General features: G+C 37.0%; 1 protein-coding gene across 2 annotated transcripts in view; it reads right to left on the bottom strand.

The window, feature by feature from the left end:
• The window catches only part of klhl29 (kelch like family member 29), a 173,223-nt gene that overhangs the window by 45,720 nt on the left and 102,294 nt on the right, over positions 1-25,209 (bottom strand). For both annotated transcript variants that reach the window (XM_079475405.1, XM_079475406.1), the window contains 2 exons: positions 8,808-8,946; positions 209-405 (listed from right to left, as the gene is read on the bottom strand). In XM_079475405.1, coding sequence (XP_079331531.1) covers positions 209-405; positions 8,808-8,946 — 336 coding nt within the window. The remainder of the gene's footprint in view (positions 1-208; positions 406-8,807; positions 8,947-25,209) is intronic.

Here is a 25,209-nt window from a genome sequence, read left to right on the forward strand (position 1 = left end):
ATCTACTCATTCCACTTACGAACTTCCAGACCTTTCCTGGCCGGTTGTCACATCATATCAACCAGATTAATGTTGGATGTTATCAGAGATTGCGACATTGGATTTGACATTTCAATACGATTGTTCCTTGACCTTTTTACAAATGAAAGAATTCACAGTCTGGCTTGTGAAACAAACAAACAGGTACATGACTGTTGGTATGCCGTACCTAAAAAAGACACGCAGACTTTGCAGAAGGTGTTGAACTGGAACTTGTTGGCGGCCTCCAGCAGGGTTTTGGCATTTGCCGAGTGGATGACCAGCGAGCCCGTGTACACAAACTCCAAAAGAAGCTCCAGGACATCTGCTCCGATATTGGTCATCTTGAGTTCCAGCCGCTCTCCGCTTCCCACCTCTTTGGAAGACCTGACGGCACGTAAACGCACACCAAAAACACACATACGGAGAGGTCATGAGCAAACGGAAATACATACAATCACCTTGTGTTTATATTTGCAACACGTAAATCTAATTTCTTGGTCCTTAAATGAAACCACCTCAATCAAAGGTAAAAGCACTTGTTATGACTCATGACCAGGTCCACACGGAATCCTCAATCTGAAAGTTTTAACCTCACCTAACTTGAATTAAATCATACAATTCAATTAATTTTCCATAAAATTTAGTGCAGAAAAGCTAAAAAGTCTGCAGATTCAGTCTGGGCCTGCACATGACATGCTATGAAAACAGTTATAGGTGGCAAATGCGTAATTATATGATGGGAGAAAGACACAGAGGAGAAGAAAACGACACCGCAATCTGCCTGTCCGCTTGAGAATCGGCCAAAAAAACTAGCAGAGATGGAAATCTTCCATTACACGAATAAGATCCGTAAGCTTTCGTAGCACACAACCTCGGCGGTCTTCATCCTCACATGTTTTAGCCCACGGTAACCTGCCCGCTGATGTCATTCAAATCCAATTGCACTGATCACTTCAAATGTGATAATTCCCAGGGGTGGATGGGAAATGTGAATAATGGCCAACATCAGGGGTTTTATGCTCCGAGTGAAACGCTAATCCTGTGAAGGTCAAGGGGAGGGGAATGAAATTAATAGCCGTCGATTGTGTTTTAGTGTCGGCTCAAGATAGCACGCTGATGTGTACAGTCACCAGATAACTGCCGAGGTAGCAGACGGAAAGTCGATATACACTAACAGGCCATTAGGTGAAAATTAGGCCATTCTAGATATGTTTTCTCGGCCGGGTAACAAAAGGGATACTACTGATATACAATACACAGATAATCCACCCGTAGGTTTTAAACCAAAGCGGGTGAACGCACTCCACCTGATTTATTGATCGGATTGGTTGGTGGTCATTTCAGCCGACGCTATTGGTGACCCGTCGCTTAAAAGCGTGATGCTGAGCGAGCGCTCTAATGTTTCATGCGATTCTATATTCCTTTTAAAGTGTTCCCCTTGATTCCCATTGAGTGAGATGTGTCTGTAATGTGATGCACACATCAAGTGTCTATATGATACGGTATTCATAACAGCAGTCTGGACTGTTGATGTGTTAAAACTTTCAATTCAGAACTGAATGTAGTGCAGTAAAAAAATCCTGAATTTATTTGGCAAATGGGGCGCCAGAAATAGACAGTAATATACATAAATGGTTTAATAAATCAATGTTGAAGTTGTAAATTTGAGTCTTTTTAAGTAATGTGACGTATTTCAAAAACATACAAATTCTTTAGAAATTCGAATTATACGGGGAATATCTGTAAGAAAAGTACAACTACGTTTTTTTACAGTGTATCATTTCAACCAAATGAATGACTAACTTTGACATAAGTATTAAAGATATACTTGACATTTGTCAAAAAGAGAAAATGATGACAGATTATAGATTTCTTGCTGTATGTAAAACAATTTTAAAAGTAAAGTAAATATTTACTCATCCCCATAACTTTTAAAACCTGTGTGACTTTCTTTTTTCTGTGAAACGCAAAAGATAAAAGTCTCAGGGGTTTTGTGTACACGCAAAGCAATTTAATGAACGCCAATGTTGTTTGGTTACCAACTTTCTCAAAAATCCTTCTGCTTCGCAGTCAAAGTCATATTGGCTTCGAATGACATGAGGGTAAACAGACGATGAAAATAAAACATTTTGGGCGAATTATCCTCTAACACAATGCTTGGGTTACATTTGGCCAAAAGCCATTTATGACACGACATCCCTGAAAACCTGTAAAATTGATAAACCTCTCACAACACAGCAGACGACAGGCGTGAAACAAACGTGCAGGATCTTTACAATGAATTAGAGTTGAGAATAAACGAGAAAAAGAGAGAAGAAACAGAGAAAAGAGGGAGGGGAAAGGGGGACGTTAGCTCTGCCACAGGAAGCCAGCAGCCATTCTTCCAGACGTGAGGAGGTGTTCCATGACTGTCCCTGGACCTTTCAGAATGACCCCCCACCAAACCTAAACAAAGTCCCATTCGCAATGTCAGCGTGCCCCTGTGCATGAACATAGGAGTGCGTAGTCTGTTATTAGTCTCCACTGAGCGAGTACTTGAGAGGGTAGAAGGAAAACTCGAGAGGACAAATGTGCAATTACGGCCCTGGAACTACAGCTGAAAAGATTAAGAACATCACTCCCTCCTGAAAAGCAAAAAAAAGCCAGAGTTTGTTATTTTTGTACCATCTAATTGCCGTGGCCGTAGGTTTTAAGATAACAGAATGGGATGTAATCCTGGGTTAAGTTGTGATGGTGATAAAGAGAAGGAAGGAAAAATAAGAACGGAGGAGAGAGAGAGAGTAAGAAATAAAACAAAAGCATGTTCATCATCCAGGTCAATTAGTGCAATCTGAATCGGCTGGAGTAGCAATTAGCTTTGTCTGAGCACTTTTATTATGGAAATCACTCTGGCTTTGGAGAGAGGTGCATATTTATGGAGCTGCTGATTGCATGCGTTGTTTTTTTAGTAGGATGGAGAGAGAGAGAGAGAGAGAGAGAGAGAGAGAGAGAGAGCATGTCTGTGGCAAATGTGGAAGCAGAGAAAGTGTTTACAAAAATGAGCATCTACTATTTTTCTCACTTAAAGTCCTGTTTTCCAGCATTAGCAGCCAGCATGAGGATGAAGATGGTGGGCACACATCGCATGTGTGTGCGTGCAAACCGAGATTATAAATTAGCCGGGGAAAAAAATGCTGGCCGCTGTTGACTCCAACACATCCAAACACAAACACACTCAAAGAATTAATTAGGAATATCTGGAACGCATTTGGTCTCCCCTTCGCCAGTTAACCATGATTAAATATGAAAATACAAAAACGGCCTTCCACGACGCTAACAAAAATGGCACTATAACATGGCGCAACTAAGGATCTGATCTGTATGTAACAAAGCACGTCGCATTTTAGGATAAAAAAGTACAAAATAATCTGGACGGTAAAGCCAGACCACATGAGGAACGATGGGAAAAAATAGTTTTTTAGAGGTCTGGAGAGAAATTTGTTCAGCCAAATCATTACGGAAGGAAATATGAATGAAGCAGCATACTGTGGAACTTCATTACTGTACATAAACTTCAACCCTTCCCGAAAAACACTCAAGCTGTGACTTTTCAGCAATGGAGGAGGTAATTGCGCCTACAGAGAAGTCGACTGTCACGTCCCACAGGATTAATGATCTCCCGCTGTTCTCCGAACGCCACCTCGCTCCTTTTTGCTCTCGTACTGTAAAACAAACGCGCCGCTCTTATATAAATAAATAAAAGCAGGGTGTCAAAGCTACTTTTAGCTGGCCACGTTTCACATAACGCACATGCGCTGAAGGCTCGGTGCCAATGCACTACCCATAAATTAAAGTGGCACCGAGCATACTTATTGAGAATCCGGAGGGGAAAATGGAATTACTGAGGGCAATCCGTCTCTGCGCTCCACGCGGCAGATGCTAAAGGGGAGGGTAATAGCTTTTTTCCTTGGCCGAGGGGAGCGTGCGTGCACATTTAGGTGGTGCATTTTATGCTTCAGGTGACATGTTCTTTTCCGTGGTAAAAATAGCAGGAAGCTCGGGCGATAGCGAGTTGCGAATTAGCGCCGGGAGAAGGGGAACAATGTTCTTACTCGTAAATAAGGGCATTTTGCCTTAGATGCAGATGTTGATGAAACAGCTAGGCGCGGATTACAGCACAGGCTTGCTTAGGCGGCAACCGATTAGCCGAGGGGCCCCAACTGTTTAGGGGCCTCTGGTTGGCCAGATTATTTTTATTAAAAAATTACTTTTGGGTCACATGGAACACGGATTTTATTTACGTCACTGCGATTGCTAGACGGCATAGCGACAAAAATGTTCAGAAGAAAGTACAAAATAGTGGAGCACAAAAACGGAAAATCCGAAAGTTAAAAGAACAACGTGACCAACGGTGATGGGTGTAACTAGTTACTAAGTAATTACTTACTGTAATAAAATTACTTTTCCATTGAAAAAGTAAAGTAAGGGATTACTCTTGTTTTTTTCTGTAATTTAACTACGGTTACTTCTGAGTAATTAAACTAAACGCCGTGTGTAATACATGTGTGTGGAAAAGTGAAATTGACATCAAAATTCTAAGTCTAACTTTAAACCTGTGCTTTAATGTGTAATTCTCACATTTGTCATACTTTGGTCAGTTAATTATACTATATGTAGTTTTATATTTTTAATTTGGGTGAATTAAAAGAGCTGTTTCATGTCTTGAACCTCTCAACTAAAAAAAGTTGATGTTGGATTTAGAAAGCAATTATTAATAAGTTATTAAATACTTTTTGGAGAGAGTCATTTGTACAGTAATTACACTATTGATATGTAGTTAGTAACTAGTAATTCATTACTTTTTCAGAGTAACTTACCCAACACTGGTGACCTAGGAAGCAGCAGGAGGACTAAGCAACCATGAACGAAGAGGAAACATTGCTCTCTCAATGTGTGTGTATCCCGACGCCTGACGCCCATCGTAATATTGGTTTGGTGTCTCAGCTTGATTCTATTGAACCCTTCTGCTTTTGCATTCTTCTTACGTCGTCACGAACGTGAACATGATAGTAACACGAACACGGGTCAATATATTGGGCTTTTTATTCACTTGATGCTATTGTGCGCAGCGAAGAGTAAACAACACTCGGTCTAACTGCATGTTTGCTTACAGCTTTCTGCTACTTGCAAGCAGACTATTTTTAAATCTGGAAACATCGTATTACCATTCATTTAAATTACCAACGCTATCATCTCTTACATGTGTTTTATTGAAGTAAATACATTGTAATCGGCTAAAGCGTAAACGTAGGATGCGGTACCCGGGTGCGCACCTGCGTGACAGCTTGCATATTAGCGATTTTTCATGCACACCGTGCCCCGTTCCAAACTAAACTGCAAGCGTGAAAGGCACCTAAAAGCCACCTAAGGAGGGCCTCAAACACAGAGCAGCCTAGGGGCCCCTGACAACCTTAATCCGTCCCTGAAGACAGCTACGGCCGTAGGTAGCGCCCTTGTGTCAAACTGTGTCAACATTATTCCTTCTATCAAAATGATAAAGAAAACTATAAAGTTAATTCTAGACAGAACAGCAGCGTCCAAAACACAACAAAAGTATAACAATAAAGATACAGAGTAAAAGATTTTTTAAGAACTTTATAAAAGATTTTTCTAACTGATGAAAGGTAAAACATTAAGAAGTTATCATCAGTAGACTCTAATATAGTTGTCTTTTAAGGTATTGCTGCTGTGCTTCTGAAACCTTGTATCTCCGTATTTTGGTTTCTATATATTATTGTCATAAATCATTATTATTAGTCACTTTTTATTTGTTCGTCACTGAGTTTTGCAAATATCTAACCAATAAAAAGTATAAAAAAGTGTGTGTCAACTTTGACAACAGAGTTTGTAATTGTTAAAAAAAAAGTACAATTGTTATTAAAATTTTCTGAAAAACAACAAATTTGGACACACAAGGTTTCAGAAGGACAACAACGTTATGTGTCTTGATGTGAACAGGCCTAAAAACTGCATCATTTCTGTTCATATAAATAATTATTTGTCCACGTCCCAAACATTTGATTTTTTGACATTTTTGACATTTGACATTTGTGCAAAAAATAACAATATAGACTATGTGACATAACATTGCCAGAAAACTTTGAAAAGTAAAACTAGCTTGTTCACCATTTCAAGAAACACGTTTAAATGCTGCAGATTCAAGTCAAGCTAAGACTGACCCAGATCCTTGAGACTTATTGAGATCACAAATCTGCTCTTTTATCACTTTGCCCCTGAGCAAGACACTTTACCCAAGATTGCTTCAGGGGAAACTGTTCCTGCTCATGTTCAGGATGAAGTGCGTTGGCGTAAAAGTGAAAGACTCCCTTCAGAAAATTAACCATGTTTTTTGTGGTGAAATGTTTTGATCCATTGATCACTATTGGCATATCCATGGTTTTAATATAGTAACCCATGTTTTTGAAAACCATGGATATTTTGTGATAACCATAGTTTTACTACAGCAACCGTGTTTTTTTGTTTTAAACCATGGTTCATTTTAGTAAGGGCTGAACGGTTAGTTATAAAGGTGCTACAGTGACTAAACACTTTTCACACTTTATTTTTTTTAAGTATAAATTCAAGTGTAAGTTTAAGTTTTCTAAAGTTGGCTGCATTTCCTCATGTGCTTTATTCCTTTAGGGAATCGGGCAAATACATTGTTGGTGCCTTTTGGTGACCATAATGATGGTACGTCGTGGTTTGTAATGCACAGTCAATTTTGTTAACTTACTGACAAAATAAGCATTCATTTTGTTTTTTTCTACACACAAATGTGAATTCGTCATTCAGAAAATTATTACTATAACTATAAATTACATTACAAAACTTTTTTTTTAAATAAGGAAAGACGCACACACTGCTGACAATACAGTTAGTAGATTTGTTTGTCTCGAGATGCGCGGCACACAGTATTCTAAAAATAAAAAAAATCAATCATTAATGAGACCTTATTTCAATAAGCAAAAGCATTTATAAAGCGCATTTAGTTTGAAAGATTTTCAAAGACATGCACTACGTCATAATGCTATGCAACGGCGCATGCAAAAGAAGTATCAGAGGGAGCAATTCTACCAAATGTCATGTTTAGGCTATGACATCAAAGCCATAAAATAACAATGAAGACTTCAAATTCAGAGCTGGAGAGACGTTTCTATTCACATAGGAAGAAATAATAGATGTTGCGTCTCTCTCAGTCTGATATCGCCAGACAATCTTATAACGTCCATCGTAAAAACGTCAAGCTAGTGACAGTGGAATAAAGCTAACAGATCTTAAACGGCTGTGTTTGTGTGTACACCGGTCCAGTATTTACAATTTCCATCTAGGCTCTTTATAAGAGATCTGATGAGTTGGCTGCTGTGTTTTTCTGTAGGAAAACTGGCACATATCCAGAGCATCTGCGAGTTTCAGTTTTCATTGAATAGAGGGTGACAGGTGACTCAGCGAGTCAAAAAATGTAAGAAAGCTGCCCACTGGACTGAGGTTAGGAATTGGGAATGTGAAAAGTACTTATGCCAAACTGAAGCGAGGCCATTTCAGGACAGCCATCTCGGTGGAGCTCAGACTGTACCATACAGGATGAGCAATGTTTGCTGGTAGTGATGCTGCACTTATGCTTAACGTATTTGACAAGCTAACAAGCAAGATGTTTTGCCTCACATAGCGAAAAAACGTTGCATATATATTTGCTTTGTCGTATCTCGAAATGTCATTTTTATCATTAGTTTTTTCTAAATAGATTTTTCTTTTGCTGTTTTCTTGTTTAAATAGCTCAAATTTATCTTGTTTGTCACCCTACAATGTTGTGGCGTAGAAATACTGCTTTGATTTTTACGTAGTGAGTTGAATAATCCGACATATAATAAAAAATTGCCTTAAGAATCTGTTATTACGCTAGCTACTGTAGTTAAATATTTTATGTTAAGTGTATAGTATAGTTTGGCCGGCAAGTGTCAGAGAAGCTTGATCTACATGAGATACAACACAAAACACTGAAAAGAAGAAATCAAATTAGCATAAAAAATGAATTCATGGGCACATGCAATTACACCTTGCTTAGACTTATCTGCTGTCATTTCTAACATAGGATACTATGCTGTTAAAGAAAAGAGAATTGGCGATGAATGTAGAACAGTGTAAATAAAAATGTGAAAAAACACGGCAACTCGTCCGGAGCAAATATAGAAAATGGCTTTGACCTGCGAAGGTAACGAATCACGAGAAAATTTGTCTTTGTTTGCGACTCTGAATGCGGCCCGCCCGCTCAATGCGCCCACCGTGAACGTTTAACATATGAATGGAAAACGTTTTATGCTGTATGAAGACCATACGCTTGCTGATAAAATGGCTGACAAAGCTCATCCCGTACACTGCTTCTGGAGGGACACTATCCAAAATGCCCAATCTGGTACTCATGGGATGAATGCCTATTGTGAGTTTTTTTTAAAGATCCCTCAGTCATGGAACACATTCTCTGCTTTTAAAAATGGAAATTATGTTAATGCATTCTAAAATGGGGGAGAGAAAAGGTAACAAAAGAAAAAAAACACAAGGACGGCCCTTTTTTCCAATTTAAGATACATTCATTTGAGGGAAACGGTGAATGGCTGCTGGCCCCTGCGATAGAAACCAAAGTCTTCTGACAAACCTGCAAGAGAGAAACAAGGGGATGCAAAATGACATAAATGCACCCTACGAGAAGAACAGATCGGATCAATGGCTGGTGGGAAGGAAAGAAGGCAAACCTTTTAACCAGGTCCTTGAAATACAAGCTGCAGGAAGCTAGAACATTTTGGTGGACTTCAAACTCTTTGCCTTCAACTATAATTTTCAGGTCTGTAAATTCTTTCTCTCTGCGCTGCTGGTTCAACTCCTTCAACATCTCTGTAGAACAAAGAAGAAACAGACAATGCCAAACACATGTTAAGAATTCAGAATTAAGCTTTTGGACGCAGAAAACAACAGACATTTGCAAGAATCACCACATCGGGGGCAAAGCAAAAACACAGAGAGGAGAATTCCAACGCAACAATTTATGGACACTATTGAAAAAAGCAGACAATGCACGTTTGAGCATGTGGTATGAAGATGGAAGATAGTAGTACAACAACCTATTTCACAGTTTCATGTCGTGGAGGATTGTGTCTCAAATATTCATTGTTCCCTGGAAGCCGAAGAACTGGAACTGGCTGACCTATATTGGCCAATATCAATGTGTAAAATATTTGGCGCTCGGGGCAAAACTTAAAAATGCATTTTCTGCCCAAACTACACAGTCGTGCATTGGTTTAATATCATATTCCGCTGGGTACTGGGGCTATTTTAACAATTTGGGACAACTGCCTGTACTCGAGCCAACAGAAATAATGACGCAATTGAACTAGAGGCACGTGTGCGTCAAAACCTGACAGCTTGAATCTTTGGATTTAATCAAATTACAATTTTCTTATTGACCAGCCCGAGGCGTGCATGATAAAAAAATGCTTCTCGACTTTGTTGTCAGAATAAAAAACAAGAAAACAAAAAAAATGGTTAAACATGAAATACTGCATGTTAGTCTGGAGCCCTGGCATGGATACAAAAATATGGAGAATCAGCTTTCAAGAGTCGGCAAACTACAAAACTGTACTAAATTCTCACTTTGGTTATGTTTCCAGCCACCAGAATGTAACAAATGTCACTTTATGTGCCGTGATGTGTTCACAGTTATCTCCTCCTGTTGGTTGATGCACGCTTTTGTTTATTTATTTGAACGAATATACAATGAAAACCTTAAAAAACATAAATGTGCATGCATGCTAAATAATCATATTTTGGTATTAATTGAATGTTCCTGATTCGGACGTGTTTGTAAGCATCATGGAAGCCTTCGGACACCATCAGGTTGAGGAAGCGGTCAACACATGTTGAAGATGTGGACGCATATGTAAATGTAATGAGGTGTCTGACAGCAACCGCGGCAGAAGTCGAGAGAGACGGGCAGCAGAGTCCAGTTTAATGAGGCTTCATGATGTGATTCTGACTGCTCAAGACAGCCGGACTTCACCAAATAACCGACAGTAGAACACGGCAACTCAAGGCAGCGCACCCGCCGCCATTTTGTCTCTCACATATGCGTGAAGGCATCAGCTAATATGTTTTCTAAATAAATAAAACGAAACAGCCAAAACACATCTAAGCTGATAAGAATTAAACAAAATAACATGATTATGAGACTCTGTGGACAATATGTTATGCAATGTGATATTAATGCAAAATGTTCTCAATGCTCGGCATCACACTGGGGATTTAAGAGACTATTTATTTCCACAGTCCATTGTTCCAAATCTGTGATGTTTTTAATGGCTCCTATTGACTTACAGTACCTGCTGGGACATTTTATAGGCCAGATGAGAGCTGTAGATGATGTAGTAAAACGTGACTTTAGTCAAGCATTTAGTTATCGTGTGGAGTAATGTAAAAATGCAAAACGACCGTAGTTCATTTCCACCCTGGTATGCCATTTGCAAGTCTGATACAGACCATGAAGAGATCCAACATCAAATGAAAAAAGCTTCTTTGTAAATGTTCTTGCGGACTCTTATTATTTGATGAACTGCTCGTCTGAATCACGTGAAAAAACCAAGACAACTCTGAAGATCCGCTGAATGGAAGAACCGAATCGAACGATCGAAAACCAGGTACGATTTCAGAAATAAATGTAATCGGGGCACTGATGCAATTGAAACTGCATCGTAGACACATGGAGGAAATAAACAGCTACATGGACGCAGCACACACAAATACACACACACACACACACACACACGCAGTGATAATGAGAGGATTGAGTCCCGGTGGCCAGTTTAGTAATACACTGAACAATTAATTTCAGGGCCATCTAAAAGAAACAAACAAAACTGTTGATTTATTGATCTCTCTACACTAGAGATTCAGTCGTTGAAGCGTTTTATACAAGAATTGAGTCAAATAAAAAAGATGTGGGGATGAATAAACACTGTGGGGGCTTTAATTGCTAGAAAGACTACTTCAAATATATAGTGTCTGAGTTAAAGTTAGAATACAAAATAATTCAAAGAATAATGCTTTTCTGTTTGAATTATTTAGGTTTCTATATACTGTGTATTGTTGTGATTATAAATATTCACAAAATAAAACCGACAAAGCTGTGAGTGTATATTCATATATATTCTAATGTATGCACATATAATGTATATTTACTAATTTTATGAAATTCTACTTTTAATTTTACAGAATATTCACAACTACAGAAATAAAATGCAAACGTATAAGTGTGCATAACAATGAAAAACATGTTACTTAAAAACATTTCTGGCATCCCAGCTGCATGTTTATATATATATATATATATGTATGTATGTATGTATGTATGTATGTATGTATGTATGTATGTATATGCAGCCGCGGAAAAAATCTCATTGTTTTTGGATGAGGTTTGATACGGTTGAAATTCAACAGACACTGGACTAAAAGGGCATCTAGAAATGCAGATTGTAATGAAATTATAACACAGCTGTATACCCTTCTGAAACACGTGAATAAAATGTGCCTTATGATCATAAAAATCTGTGAATCTCCAGGTGTATGTTTAAAAATACTTTTGTAGACAAAATATAATCGTGTATTTGTAAATAATTGTGTTATTTTGCAGACAAAATGTAATTGTGTATAATTGGTTTCTAAAATGAGAACGAATTCTCACAAACAAATATTCTTATAGACATAAGATATCATCAATGTCCCATCGAAACCCTGTATGTCAAAATTTTTAGTATTGTACTTTTTAAATAATGAAATACTGTTTTGTCAAAGTTGAAAACCCAGCGGCAAACATAAAGGGTGACTAAAATTAATGATTTATACCAAAACAAAAATCATGAAATATAAAGATACAAGGTTTCAGAAGGACAGCAACGATATAAATAAACAATTAATCTATAAACATTATGCAGCACGCAACAAAGACCAGACACCAGCAACAAACAAACACAAGCCTTCCTTTACTAACCCATCAATTCAGATTCAAGCACCGATGTTGTGTCCCAAAGCCCTTTGGTTTTGTACATGTATGCACGCGTGTGTATGATCGATGCAGAAGCCAAACAGGGCACTGTGATTCATCGCCAACCGACATGGCTCCACTGTAGCCCACAACACCATCCGTTTCAGCGGATGACAAGGAAAGAGCGAGGAAGGAGGAACCTCAGTTGTCAGTAAGCAATGGTTCACCCACGAGGTCGCTGGACGCGGCAGAAAAATCCTGAAGGAAAGCTAATTATGCGGTGCGGCCCGAGGTCAGCGCTCACTGAGGGTTAGCCATTAACGCGGGGCAAGAAACATCACATGGCACTCTCTCCGAGCCGCAGAGCGCAGGTGAGGTTGCCGAACCCCAGTCGACCACAGAGGAAGATTATCTGATGGTTTGAACACACACTGCATTCGAAAATGACAGCGCGTGTTGTGCATGTAATGGGAAAATAATTGGCCGTCTCGCAGACATGGTGCAACTGTAACCTACTTACTTTGAGAGCACGGTACTAATGATAAAATCTCTCTACAAGACGGTTCAGAAAACATTTGCGTGTCTGTTCCAATATTCAAATGCACAACATTAAATGGAGTCTGAAGGTTATCTATGTAGAATGGAAAGCCATCAGGAGACACTCAACAACGGTGTTATGGTGAGTCACGTGTCAACCTCGGGTCATTATCCCTTCCTGTCTCACTGCGCACCTGATCGGACTTTCAGTGGCCTTCAACAGCCAATCAGCATGTTTCAGTCCATTAACCATAAAGAACGAAAGAAAGTTCGATAAGACAATAGTCAAGATGTATGGTCAAGAACCCAGGGATATATTCACTCATAATGCTTATCTACTCACAAAATGACAAAATTATAATAATAAAAATAACTCTAATGTAATGTAATGTAATTATATAACAGTAATATTAATAATAATAATAATAATTATTATTATTATCATCATTATAATGGAAAACAATATAATTTGCCCTGTATTGAAATACATTGTTGTTAAATAATATTTATAATGAATCTGTTGGTTATTGTACATAATAACTAAAGCATATATAATAGCAAATATAAATATCCTATAAAATAGTTTGTCATTTAGACAATATTTGTTGCACTTGCACTAAAAACAACACAATACTGGTGACTATGTGTATTTAATATGGGTTATAGTTTTCATAAACCTTTGCATAAAAATGTATTTGGAAATAGACGTCTGCTAAATAAATTATATAATTCTGTATGAGACTTGTAAGGTCACGCTTATCCCGTATGACGGCTGAGAAAAAGCAACACAGCATGTCTCCAACGCAAAAAGGATGCCATTGATTTTGTCTGTTCGTGGTGGATTTATAAATGGAAAGAGCACAGAATGTGACGCCTTTTATATTCAAAAAAGTTGCACAAAGACTCCTCGAAATCTATATTTTCAGGCCGAAATAGTCCAGCACGTTAAGCGCGAGATCAATTCTGTCGGCGGTCTAATTGTTGGAGCGAGCTGAAGAAAGAGGTTACAGTACACGCAAGAGCTTTAGCGACACAAAGAGTCCTTCTCCACGCCGGCTTTTTACCATCGCCCCTCGTGCAGCACAAACAAGGCCGGAGCTTCAATTCAATTGAACTGTGATGAACTGAAACACATTCACAATGAACAGATGAAAGAGGTAAATAACAGAAGGGGTGTTTAGGACGGCTGAACAGATGACATGTTATAGCCTCAGACAGAACAGTCTCGTGATGAGTTTGGAGCTGTATTATTGAGCTATTTTAAGATTCGCTCACGTTTTTCAAAATGGCATCTGCTTAGCACGTGGAGGCGGGAGGAGGGATATGAAGTGCGTGCGATAGGTGAATGTTTATTATTGGAATCGACAGCGTCGTGTGGCACGTCACAGTGGTTTCCTTAGCAGATACTGAGGGAGCCAATCAAAAAAGAAAAAAAAGGGTCACATCCAATCAGAAGCCGCAAATCGTGTCACTCCTTCAACAATAAAACACAGTTGTGGTCGAGTCCATTTACAACTGCACAAGGGGAATGTTTTATAAAACATCTATAGAATAACAAGTCTGAGGTGAAGGTTTGAGAGAATAGACCTTATTAGAAACAGATATAATGAGCAGAAAAAGTATACAAAAATGTATAATAAAAATATATAATGTATATATATATACATTCTATAAAGATATAATATATATATGAGATAATATATAATTATATATATATATATATATATATATATATATATATATATATATATATATATATATATATATATATATATATATATATTCTATAAATATATAATAAATTAGATATAATATAATAAATTATAATTATAATAAATTGTAAGATAAATAAACATACATATATAAATAAAAACGTACATACAGATATATATATATATATATATATATATATATATATATATATATATAGTTTTGGTATATATTAATTATATATTTATTGTATGGATTTGTAAGAAATAGAAAAATGAACTAAATCAAATAAATATTGAAAAAGATGAAAAAATATGTACAGTATAGCTACTGAATGTATTACTAAATATACTATATACTTCATAAATATATATAAATGTACACACAGCATACTGTATATACACTAACATTAAATACCAACTGCAAATGCACTACATTTATGTATTTTTGTTTTGATTTGTTTATTGTAGTGTCACAGCTTTAGTGGCAATAGTGGCACTTCTACATGATTTTACCGATCCAGCACCAAATACTGAGACAGGTTTGACTCTCCCTGTGACATACTGGACAAATGAATCCTGGTCTTTTGTTACACCAGAAGGAGACGCCTGTCAGCATTCTCTGATTTCATTTCCAATAGTGTCCAAGCATATAGCGCACTTCATACTACACCCACACACACACACACACACACACACACAGACGGCCTTACAATAACAAATATCTCGCAAGCTAAAAGAACACAGGTTACAAGAGCCACCAATAAAATCCATCAAGGTTACCACGGCAGTAGCTGGTTGTCACTTGCAGGTTCAGAGATCATCAGCTGATATACTATAGTAACAGACTCACAGAGCTGTAATGTGAAATAGGTTCTCTGACTGCTCACAATAATGACAAACTGCATGAAAACGTGCATGCAACACCATGCAACACCATGCACTGGAATACAAACTCTATGAAGACCATCACAGATATGGAAAAACTTGATTTAAAACATGATTTTAACCCCACAAAACTCTATTGTAATATCTGTTTCATGTTAATGTTGCAAACCACAAAGAATACATTTTTAGCACATAAATATACAATTATTACATAAAAGTTTGAGAGTTACACAACACATCCTCTACTTGAGAGAAATATGACTTAATGGAGGAAAATGAAGAGAATGTGACTTTGCAAAGATATAGAAAGCACAAACGCAAGAGCCGTGATGGGCATTATAAGTGCTTCCGCATTCAGCTTTGAACGTATTTCTAACTTATTTCCATCTGTCGCTGCTGATCTTGTTTTCCTGCTAGATTAAACTTCATAGATTGTGACAAAACGCAGTTAGTGATGATAACCGTTCCGCACGGGTCGGCCGCAAACATCTCGGGTTGATAATTCAGCCCACCGTCCTGAGCATGTGTTGACTCACGATCGAGTTATTATCTCAGGAGTGTATAAACACACAAACCTGAACAGATCATTCTCAGGAAATACTCACAGGCTGTCATTCACTCGTGCGTTATACAGTATTTGCTTTGTGTTAATGAGTGGGAAAAAACTAGATTAAATGGAAGTGTAGCGATGACCAAAATTGTACGTGAAATAAAACATCTTGAAGTGTGTATATTTCTCATTACTGGCCACGCCGGTCCACTTACGTCATGTTAATTATCCTGTAAATGAAAATAAAACTGGTTTACAAGGAAAAGTTATGTTCCGATACAGATTCATGTAGGTTGTGGAAGAGGGTAACCGTGACAAAACTGCATAATTGATAAGCAACGCAAGGACACGCAGACAACTCACAAATGCATTTATCTGACTTAATTCAGGGATTCATTAACTTAATTAATTGCAGCAATTTGAAAGCTATTAGCTCATGGAATAGGCAATTATTTTAAATGCATAGTCACAACTTAACACAAAAACACACACAAATTCTGACTGATCGGGAAACCATTAAACTGTTTGGGATGGGCAAGTCTTTGAGTTCAAGCGTTTACATCTCATTTCTAAATTAAAAATGAACAAAACACGACGAGAAGAGTTAAAAAACTTTCCTCTTTCCCTCTTGTTACAAAAAAATATATATAATCCACCTACACATTTGTTAAATAAAGTCTGACTGAGAATAAAAACTGAATATTAACTTATAATTTTACATTTAATTTAATGAAAATTTTCAGAAGCATTCATAATTAAATACCTTTATTGACTTATAAATCACGTTTCATTTACGTTTGAATTAGTTTAATTATTCATGTTTTGTGAATTACAGCATTTATATGTCGAGTTATATCAAGCCTTGTGCAAAAACATTACAAGTTGATTTGTCGCAAAAATGATGTTTAATGTTTCCTTTTCAAATAAAGTTGATTCTGTTAATCATTTTGCCTCAAGGACTTGCTCTCCAGAGAAATTGCTTTGGAAAAACACACAACTTAAGGTCAAATACACACAGATATCATGTATTCACCCGTTCATTCAATCACATCAACATTTGGAAACGAAAATGAAATGACTAGCTATATTTCGTACCCAAAATGTTATCTCTAAAATGCTTAGATTTTAACTAATTGTTGACTTAACCGTAATATGCTTGAAAACAACAATGAGCCCTTTTGGTCTGCATGAAACCAAATTTACTTTCATTTTAGCATTAATACAAAAAAACATGGTGCTTCCAATAGTCTAAAACAAATTCAGTCCTGTCCAATTTTTCAACAAGCTCAGTAAGTATTGTACATTTGACAAACACCTAGTGTAATACGTATATTTATTAATTTTAGTTACCAGGAAAATACATACATTTAAAATGACCTTTTCAAAACCATTAGGCTCACTGTATAACATTACACATACAGAATGTATATGTATATTTTTATAATATAAATAATAATATTAGACTGTGCTGAAACTATGGGCCTGTGTGTAAGAAGAAAGAGAGTCAATAGAGACAAAGCAAAAGAGAGAGAGAGAGACAAAACAAGTCCAATGTTTTATCAGAGAACTACAGCATGCTTTAAAAACGTCAGTAAAAATAAAGCATTATCCCACTCGACAGATGCTTCAATTATAAGAGCCACATTATCATTTGAGCCATAAAACATGTTGCAGTCAAGAGAGTATTATTCTGTTACACCATCCTGTCCACTCACGAATGAGTTATTTTGCTCTACTGTACATCATTTGCCTTTCATTTCATGTAACGTTACACATCATAAGCTTCCGCAAGCCTAGTGCTGACTCCGGCTTTTGCATCGTAAAATATGACAAAGCAAGCGTATTTCACACCTTCTGTATACTTTACCTTATTTCATTACTGCACATGCGTTCAAGTTGAGCAAGGCTAATAGCGAAGAAATGTTTTCTCCTCTGTATTTTCTGAGAAACTATGTTTTAATAGCTAAGGTTTTCCGGCACAATCTATAGCTGCTGAAACTTTAAATGAACCGTATAACATTTACTTTACATTTACTACAATAAACACGTGAACACCGATATTGACTACACTAGGGAGGGAACTTCCATTTATATGATATTTATATATTTCATGATTTATTTCTACCACGCATGGAATACAGCACTTAAAGAGAAACTGTGAGAATTTGAAGCGCTTTAGCTAAGATTGAAAGCAAACACCAAAAAAGAGCACAAAAAACTGCCTTCATTTGTTAATGTTTAAATAAGAAATTAGGTACAAGATGCCGTTCCATGTTGATGAATTTAGCTCGGCTTTCTTTGTCCAGTTAGTATCCAGTACCAAAGCAATACATTCCATGAGAAATAGGACTGTCAGATTGATTAGTCACGATTAATCGATGCCAAAATGTGTGTGTGGCGTGTATGTCTATATGAAAATGCTAGGGCTGTCAAACAACTGATAAATCACATCCAGAATAAAAGTACTGTACTGTGCATGTTCATTTTGTATTTATAACAACATACATATATTTAAGAAAAATATGAAATAAAAAATGTATACATCTCTATAAAACCAAAAAGACTATATTTTTATAAAGTAAGCAAAAATACATAAATGTAAATGTTGTATACATGTGTGTTTGTGCTTATGAATACTAAATGAATATAGATATAATAAATCAATTGATATATATAAAAACATATACATTAATATATTAAGTTATATATATTTCTATTTTACGATACATTTGTATATCACGTTTTTCATTATGTATATACAGTATATGTGTATGTATGTTTGCCTGTAAATTATTTCTCAAATATATACATATACATTGTGTATTTATATATATATATATCAATATATATATCAATATATATATATATATATATATATATATATATATATATACTGAAATATACACGGCACACACATAATTTATATAAACACAAACGTTAATTTTGGAATCGATTAGTCGCAATTAATCGAAGAAATAAACGCTTCTAAAAAGATTTCTACTTGATTTCACTGCTGTTGTGAAGATGAAGTACTGCATCTGAGTTAGATCAGTAGTAACTTCATAAACGGTGGTGTAGTCTACGTGTTACGCAGGTATATGGCACTAGAAAAGATCAAGAATTTCCGTATACCCACTTAAAAAAGCGCTAGGATACATAACAACATCGTTTTGTGACCCAGTGTGTGAAAACAAGGCTAAAAATCTAGTTATTAGTAACGTGAGTGTGATTTATTTCAATATGATATACTTTGGGTCTTTGCATTGTGTTGTAAAGCCCTTCTGAAAGAAATATATAACCCTGCCCAAAACACAATAAATGCAGATGGGAGTTAATAGAACACCCATTAATGCACAAACATTTTTATGTGTGGATCATAATGGTATTTTTTGGGAAACCACTAGAATTTATGTAATACTATTTTTAGCAGGGTATGTTTATGTAGAAATAGCATATCACAAATAAATCACTTTATAGGTTGGTTTTCACATGGATCACAAATGTGCATTGAAAATTGCAATCTTTTGCTTTAGGGATCGTATTCATATACCATCAAAAGCTAAAAGTAACAATTGTGTGATTAACAAAACCAGCAAGTTCCCCCAGCTGTCATTGGGTATTGAAATCTTACTACCAAAACCTAGACTACAGCACTGTTCATAAACCATAAGATGACAAACTGAAGTCTACAAGCATGTTTCATGTGTGAGTGCTCGTGCCAACTATTTTGTTCATATTTTTATTATTCTGTTGTTTGCTTGCCTTTGTTTCTAGATCCCTAATTCTGCACGTTCTCATTAGTGGGGAAATGCACGCATCATTTGCACGCCGTGTGCCAGCATCTGCTCGCATTACAGGCAGATTCATCGATAATGCATTGCAGTCTATTTCATTTCCCATATTCAATATAGCGCACATATGTGCCACCACAGCCAATTAACTCTCCTGCACGCCGCTGGAAACCCACTCGTTCTCACCTCATTTTAAAAAGAAATGCAAAACTATTGTTTCTCGGGCAAACGAAATGGTTTCGTTCCAAAGAGTCACGTCGCATTCGATAACGGCTGCATTACAATGAGCATTTAAACATCTTGCTTCATTCTTCATCTCTGTACTGTAGACTTCAACGTCCGAGGCTTCCTGCTTGGGGAGGGGGCGGCACTCACCCCGCCGGTTTCCGTCCGCACCCTGTTGCGAGCATTCTCGGAGGAAACGGAGGCCTGATTTGATTGGCTGAAAAAAATGTCCCTCCGGTGAGATGCAAACGAGGCACCTCTGATTGCCCGCCGTTGCTGAATGTCACTTGAAAGCCCCCCATCTCCGGGTGAGAATGAAAGGAACTAGTTTGGCATCAATTTTCTCTGACCTCGATTTTTACCCTTCTCATAATTAGAGCGGGAGGCCCCGGCGTACGTTGGCGGTACTAACACGAGAACTTTATGAGGAAGGTATCTGACGCGGTGGAGAGGAGGGGTACATTGGGTAAAGCTGTTTTCCGGAGGCTAATCCCTGCGTTCATGACATGATTCCTAATCGCAAACACTCCCAGCTTAAAACAAGCCAATAAACACCTGACGTGCAAGACAGACCTCGAAACAGAAAACAAGAAGCAGAAATAAAAAAACAAGACAATGCTGAAACTTGAATTAATAATTTTCAGAATGCCGTATAATAAACAAACAAACGTAATACGTTATGGTCTGTATTTTCACAATCGTAACCACAGTATTTTACATAGACTACAATTCAAAGGTTTAGGATCATTTATTCTATGTTGTGTTTACAATAGAAAATTGATAGTTTATTAGCAAAAACAGATAACTCTACTTTTTTATGTTTTATTTAGTTTTATCGTGTTAGTTAGTTGTATTTTTAAGTAATTATTACTTAATCAAAACAACCCAACTGCAGTTTGATTGATATTAGTTGGAATGCACATTTTTGTATTTTCTGTTTTTGCAAACGAACTCTTGAATTTATGAATCTAAAATATAATTAAATGATGTGGTATATTAGCATCTTTAAAGTAGCCAATATTTGCGGATATCAAACATTTGACCTTTGAGGCCTTCAAAACAAAACGTAACGATCATAAAAAATGTCATGTAAACCAAGCTTCTGAAAAAATGTGGGTGGTCTTTGCCAAAGTAAACCCATCAACCCACTCCTGCAGGTTGCTGTGATGTCACGATCCAGTTGCCAAGACATCCTGAATAGTTGCTAGGGCGCCTTGATTTAAAAGAGCCCTAAATTATATTTAAGAAATGACTTGGCAACACTGCTTATTGTATATAAAAATATTTTCAATTTCATTTGAATACATTTTATTGAATTAATGAATTTTATCCACGAAATAGATAATACCGTCGCCGTCCTTCCAAAACCGTGTATATCCAAATTCACTGTTCTTCAGGAAATGGAAAAAATACTATCAAAATTATTTCATACTGTGTTGTCAAAGCGCACAAGCACTTTTTAATCATTTGTATTGGTTAGATTTTTGCACAACCCAGCGACAAACATAAAGGTGACTCATGATGACTTACGGCAAAAAAATGTAATCACGAAAAACAGAGATAGAAAGTTTCAGAAGGACAGCATTATAGGACATTATAATGATTAATGATTTCGTGATGTCAGGAGAAACCAACAGAGCTATGGAAAAATACAGATCCATGAGAAAAAGAGAGAGTTTGTAAGTTGGTGACAGTTTGTGGACATGCCAAGAGCTCACAGGAACCAGGGGAGTTCTGCAGCATTGTCTGTCGTGGTTGGACGTCTTGCAGGGAACCTGTCAGGCGACGCTGTGCGTTATCTTGAAAGACGAGTGATTAATGAAGGCAGAGCCGAGTTTGGGGTACGGAGGAGGTGGCCGGTGAATGATCAATCTTAATGAGCTCTCCTGCCGACTGCATATTAACTTCAGGGGATGTAACATATGGCTCACGGAGGCTTTCTCGTCTTTAAGAACGGTAACGAGAACCGACTTCATCTCGCACATGCACATCTACTTCCACTCAGGCTCCAAATTTGTCTCAGCGGATGAAAGCTGAGGTTTGAAATTGAAAACCAAATTTGTCGAATACCTTGAAATGCGTAGCTTTGTTTTATGCTTCGACGTCGTTTCCAATGAAACAGGACGCAGGACATTCCTCTCCTTTCAAAAATAGCCAATCGTTAACCTCAGCCGAATTCCAAAATGATGTCATAACAAAACACATACTCGTATTAGTGAAGCTCCAAATGTACATTTTGAAGAGTGGCAATGTGAATGTCTAAGAAGACACCCTTAAAGCTAACATACTCATACCAAAAGCCAAAAAAACTTTTATTTAGATTTCATGGGTACTTTAAAAGCACTGGATCCTGGAGGCTGAGATAACAGTACACGGCATTCCTCACATCTGCCAGTGTTTGCCTTCAGCGAGCATTCCTCACGTCTCCTGCATTGATTCTGTTGTTCTGCTAGAAGAACCTAAAGCACAAACGCTTTTCGTTTTTTGCAATGCTGAAGTTCTGCAGTGTGTGCTTGTGCAGAAGCAAATCATTAAAATCTATAATACGGGATCATGAAAACGGTCAACAATGCATTTCGGTATTGATTAACTGTTCAATGTAAAAAGTGTACAAAGAAATCTCAAAGCGCGAGAAAGCATCGGAACGTTAAAGTAAACGCTTCATTGAACATTACAGACATCCGTATTCACGTGGCCGACTTCACTGGGACACAACGTCGGGTTCAGAACAAGCAATCGAAAACAAAACTGATAAAAGAGAAACAAAGAAAGTTAATGTTGATGATGATTAATGATGTCTTAATCCAACGACATCTTAAGCAAGCTGTCAAGCTAAATCACTATTAGCTTTGTGCATTATTTTAAGCTCAATAAAGTGAGACGCTGATGAATTTAGAAGGTTCAAGTTTCTTTAAATCACACCAAAGACACTTGCCGCTATACTTTATTAAAGTTTTATGAAATAATAATGTGAATGTTTTTAATTAAATGCTCCTGCATCTCAGCCTTGGTATGAAATCTTTCATAATAACATCCTCAAGAGAAGTTCACTTTCGCTTCAGATGTTATGTGACAATCAGGGGTGCGTCACAGGTCCGGAACAGTGCAGCTGCCGGCCCACAGGTCATAAGCCCCGCCTTCTCCATGTACACGAATGGGGCAGGAGCCATACTATAAAATCCAATTACACTTCAAATTTTCACGTTTTCTAGTGTTTCAGTCAGTAGTTTTGTATGTCCAAGTGTTTGTTTTTCAAAAAAGTTTGCTTTTGTTAGATGTTATAAAAAAGGGGTGCGGTAATGATTTTTTCGTTTACGATTGAGTCATCGGGCAATATTGGCAGGACCTTGATACCGCGCTTCACTTCATGCTCACTGCTGCGCAGACTTCGGCTCCACTGATGATTCCTTCTGCGCATGCCCGGACTCCAAACTGACGTGTATGTGTAACATGTCAGTGCCCATCGTCGATCAATTCAATACAATGGAAGGAAGCGGCATTATGCCGTCCATCTTTTATACAGTCTAGGGAATCAATAGTAAACAGCATCCTTTCCTTCTGAAAAACCAAACACTTCTCCTCCTCCAAAAAGATTTGACTCTATTTTTATCTGAAGATATGCTACAGTATTTTTTTATAAGGGATGTGACATCTTTGCTCGCTTCTGTTTTTCCACGCTCACTGCAAGTACACATCAACAATCAACCTGATTTCACTTCTATTGCTAGACTGCATGAGCCTAAAATTGCTTTCTGTACCTTTAACAGTCAGGCAACCTGTCCGAAACAGCCTGCTTGGCATTCACATATACTGTAAGTGTACAACGGACTAAAATTTGGTATTCAAAACATACCTAAATTCAAATGCGATATATGAATGTTTCCCATCGTGGCACACTAACAAGACTGGCTGGCAATGAAAAGTACAGTATAACTCATTGAAGGTTTGTGAATAAGAATGTGACCGCACCCGTCGGTCTGAGCATCCTTGACGGTTGTTGGAAAAAGCCTTTAAATCTTATGGAAAGCAATAATGGTTGTTCAGGTTTGATGCAGTACTGCAGTTACAGTGTTGTGTCACACAGAGTAACTGCAGTCATCAAGCACGATACCCCAGGGGTGTCACCAGTCAAATACAGCCGGCAGAGGACTCCAATTCAGCCCGGATTACAAATATGATATAGAAACATTATTTTACCTAAAGCAGGACAAATAAGATCTTTAATTTGAACTAAAACATGCACACAAATCTGAATTTCTGAGTCAAACAGCAAAACATCATGTGTGGTTTCACAATATATTGATAATAATCGTGATTTTACTATCCGTGATCATTTATATTGTTTTAAAGGAAAGCTCAGACAAAAATGAAAATTCTGTCATCCTCAAGTTTCTTTGTTCCGTTGAACACAAAACAAGATATTTTGAATAATGTGGGAAGCAAATCATTTCTGAGGCACCATTGACTACCATAGTAGTTTTGTTTCCTACTATAGTAGTCAACGGTACCACAGAACTGTTTGGTTTCTTCCAAAAATCTATATACATTTATACAGGTTTGGAAAACACTGTTTGGATGTCCCAACGTAAATGATGATAGGATTTCTATTTTTCACATAACTATCCCTTTAATATTACACATATGATAATATCTTCGAAATAATAAATCTCAATGGATATCACAATAATTGTTCTGACTGTGATAATTGTGTAATGAAAATCTGAAATTGTGACAGACCTGGAACCAGAGCTCGAATTGAATTGAATCCATGACCCCATAATGTATTGGGGACCCGCTATAAGAGGGTCCTCTTCAGATATTTATATTAATAATACGGATTATAAATAGAAAATTTGTAAACATTGTGAATGAATTCATTACAATAAATAAGCATTTCAATTATTTTTTAAATGAAAGTGCTTGATATCGTTTACTGTTTATTAAGGGCCTCTCTAAAGGTAGCTTGAGCAAAAACACGCAAAGAAATCCTCACGCGGTAATTTTACTGTCTTTCTCTCTCTTTCTTTGTTCTGAATTTATCCAATACTATGGTGTGACGAAAGCTGCACATATTTAACAGGGTCGTTCTTTTATATTATCTCTTTTCCTATAAGATACTGGTGGGTGGAGCTTGTGTAAATAGCCTCTGCCAACAAGATGAGCTATTTGCACTAAGTGACAATAGACATTTCACATAATATATTTAGTATTGTTTTACATATTTTCTTTAATTTTTTTTTTTAAGTTTTAGGATTTTTGGTCCCCCCCAAAAAATATCATGGTGTGACCCCCCCATAAATCATGATTCAAATCGACCATCAAGGGTTAACAAATGAACATATGTTTATCTAGACTAAATCTCAATCTAATACTGCTGAACCATTATTAGACTAAACGCTAATGTAAATGTAAATATGTACACAA

Source organism: Barbatula barbatula (assembly GCF_947034865.1).
Source record: "Barbatula barbatula genome assembly, chromosome: 15".
NCBI lineage: Eukaryota > Metazoa > Chordata > Actinopteri > Cypriniformes > Nemacheilidae > Barbatula > Barbatula barbatula.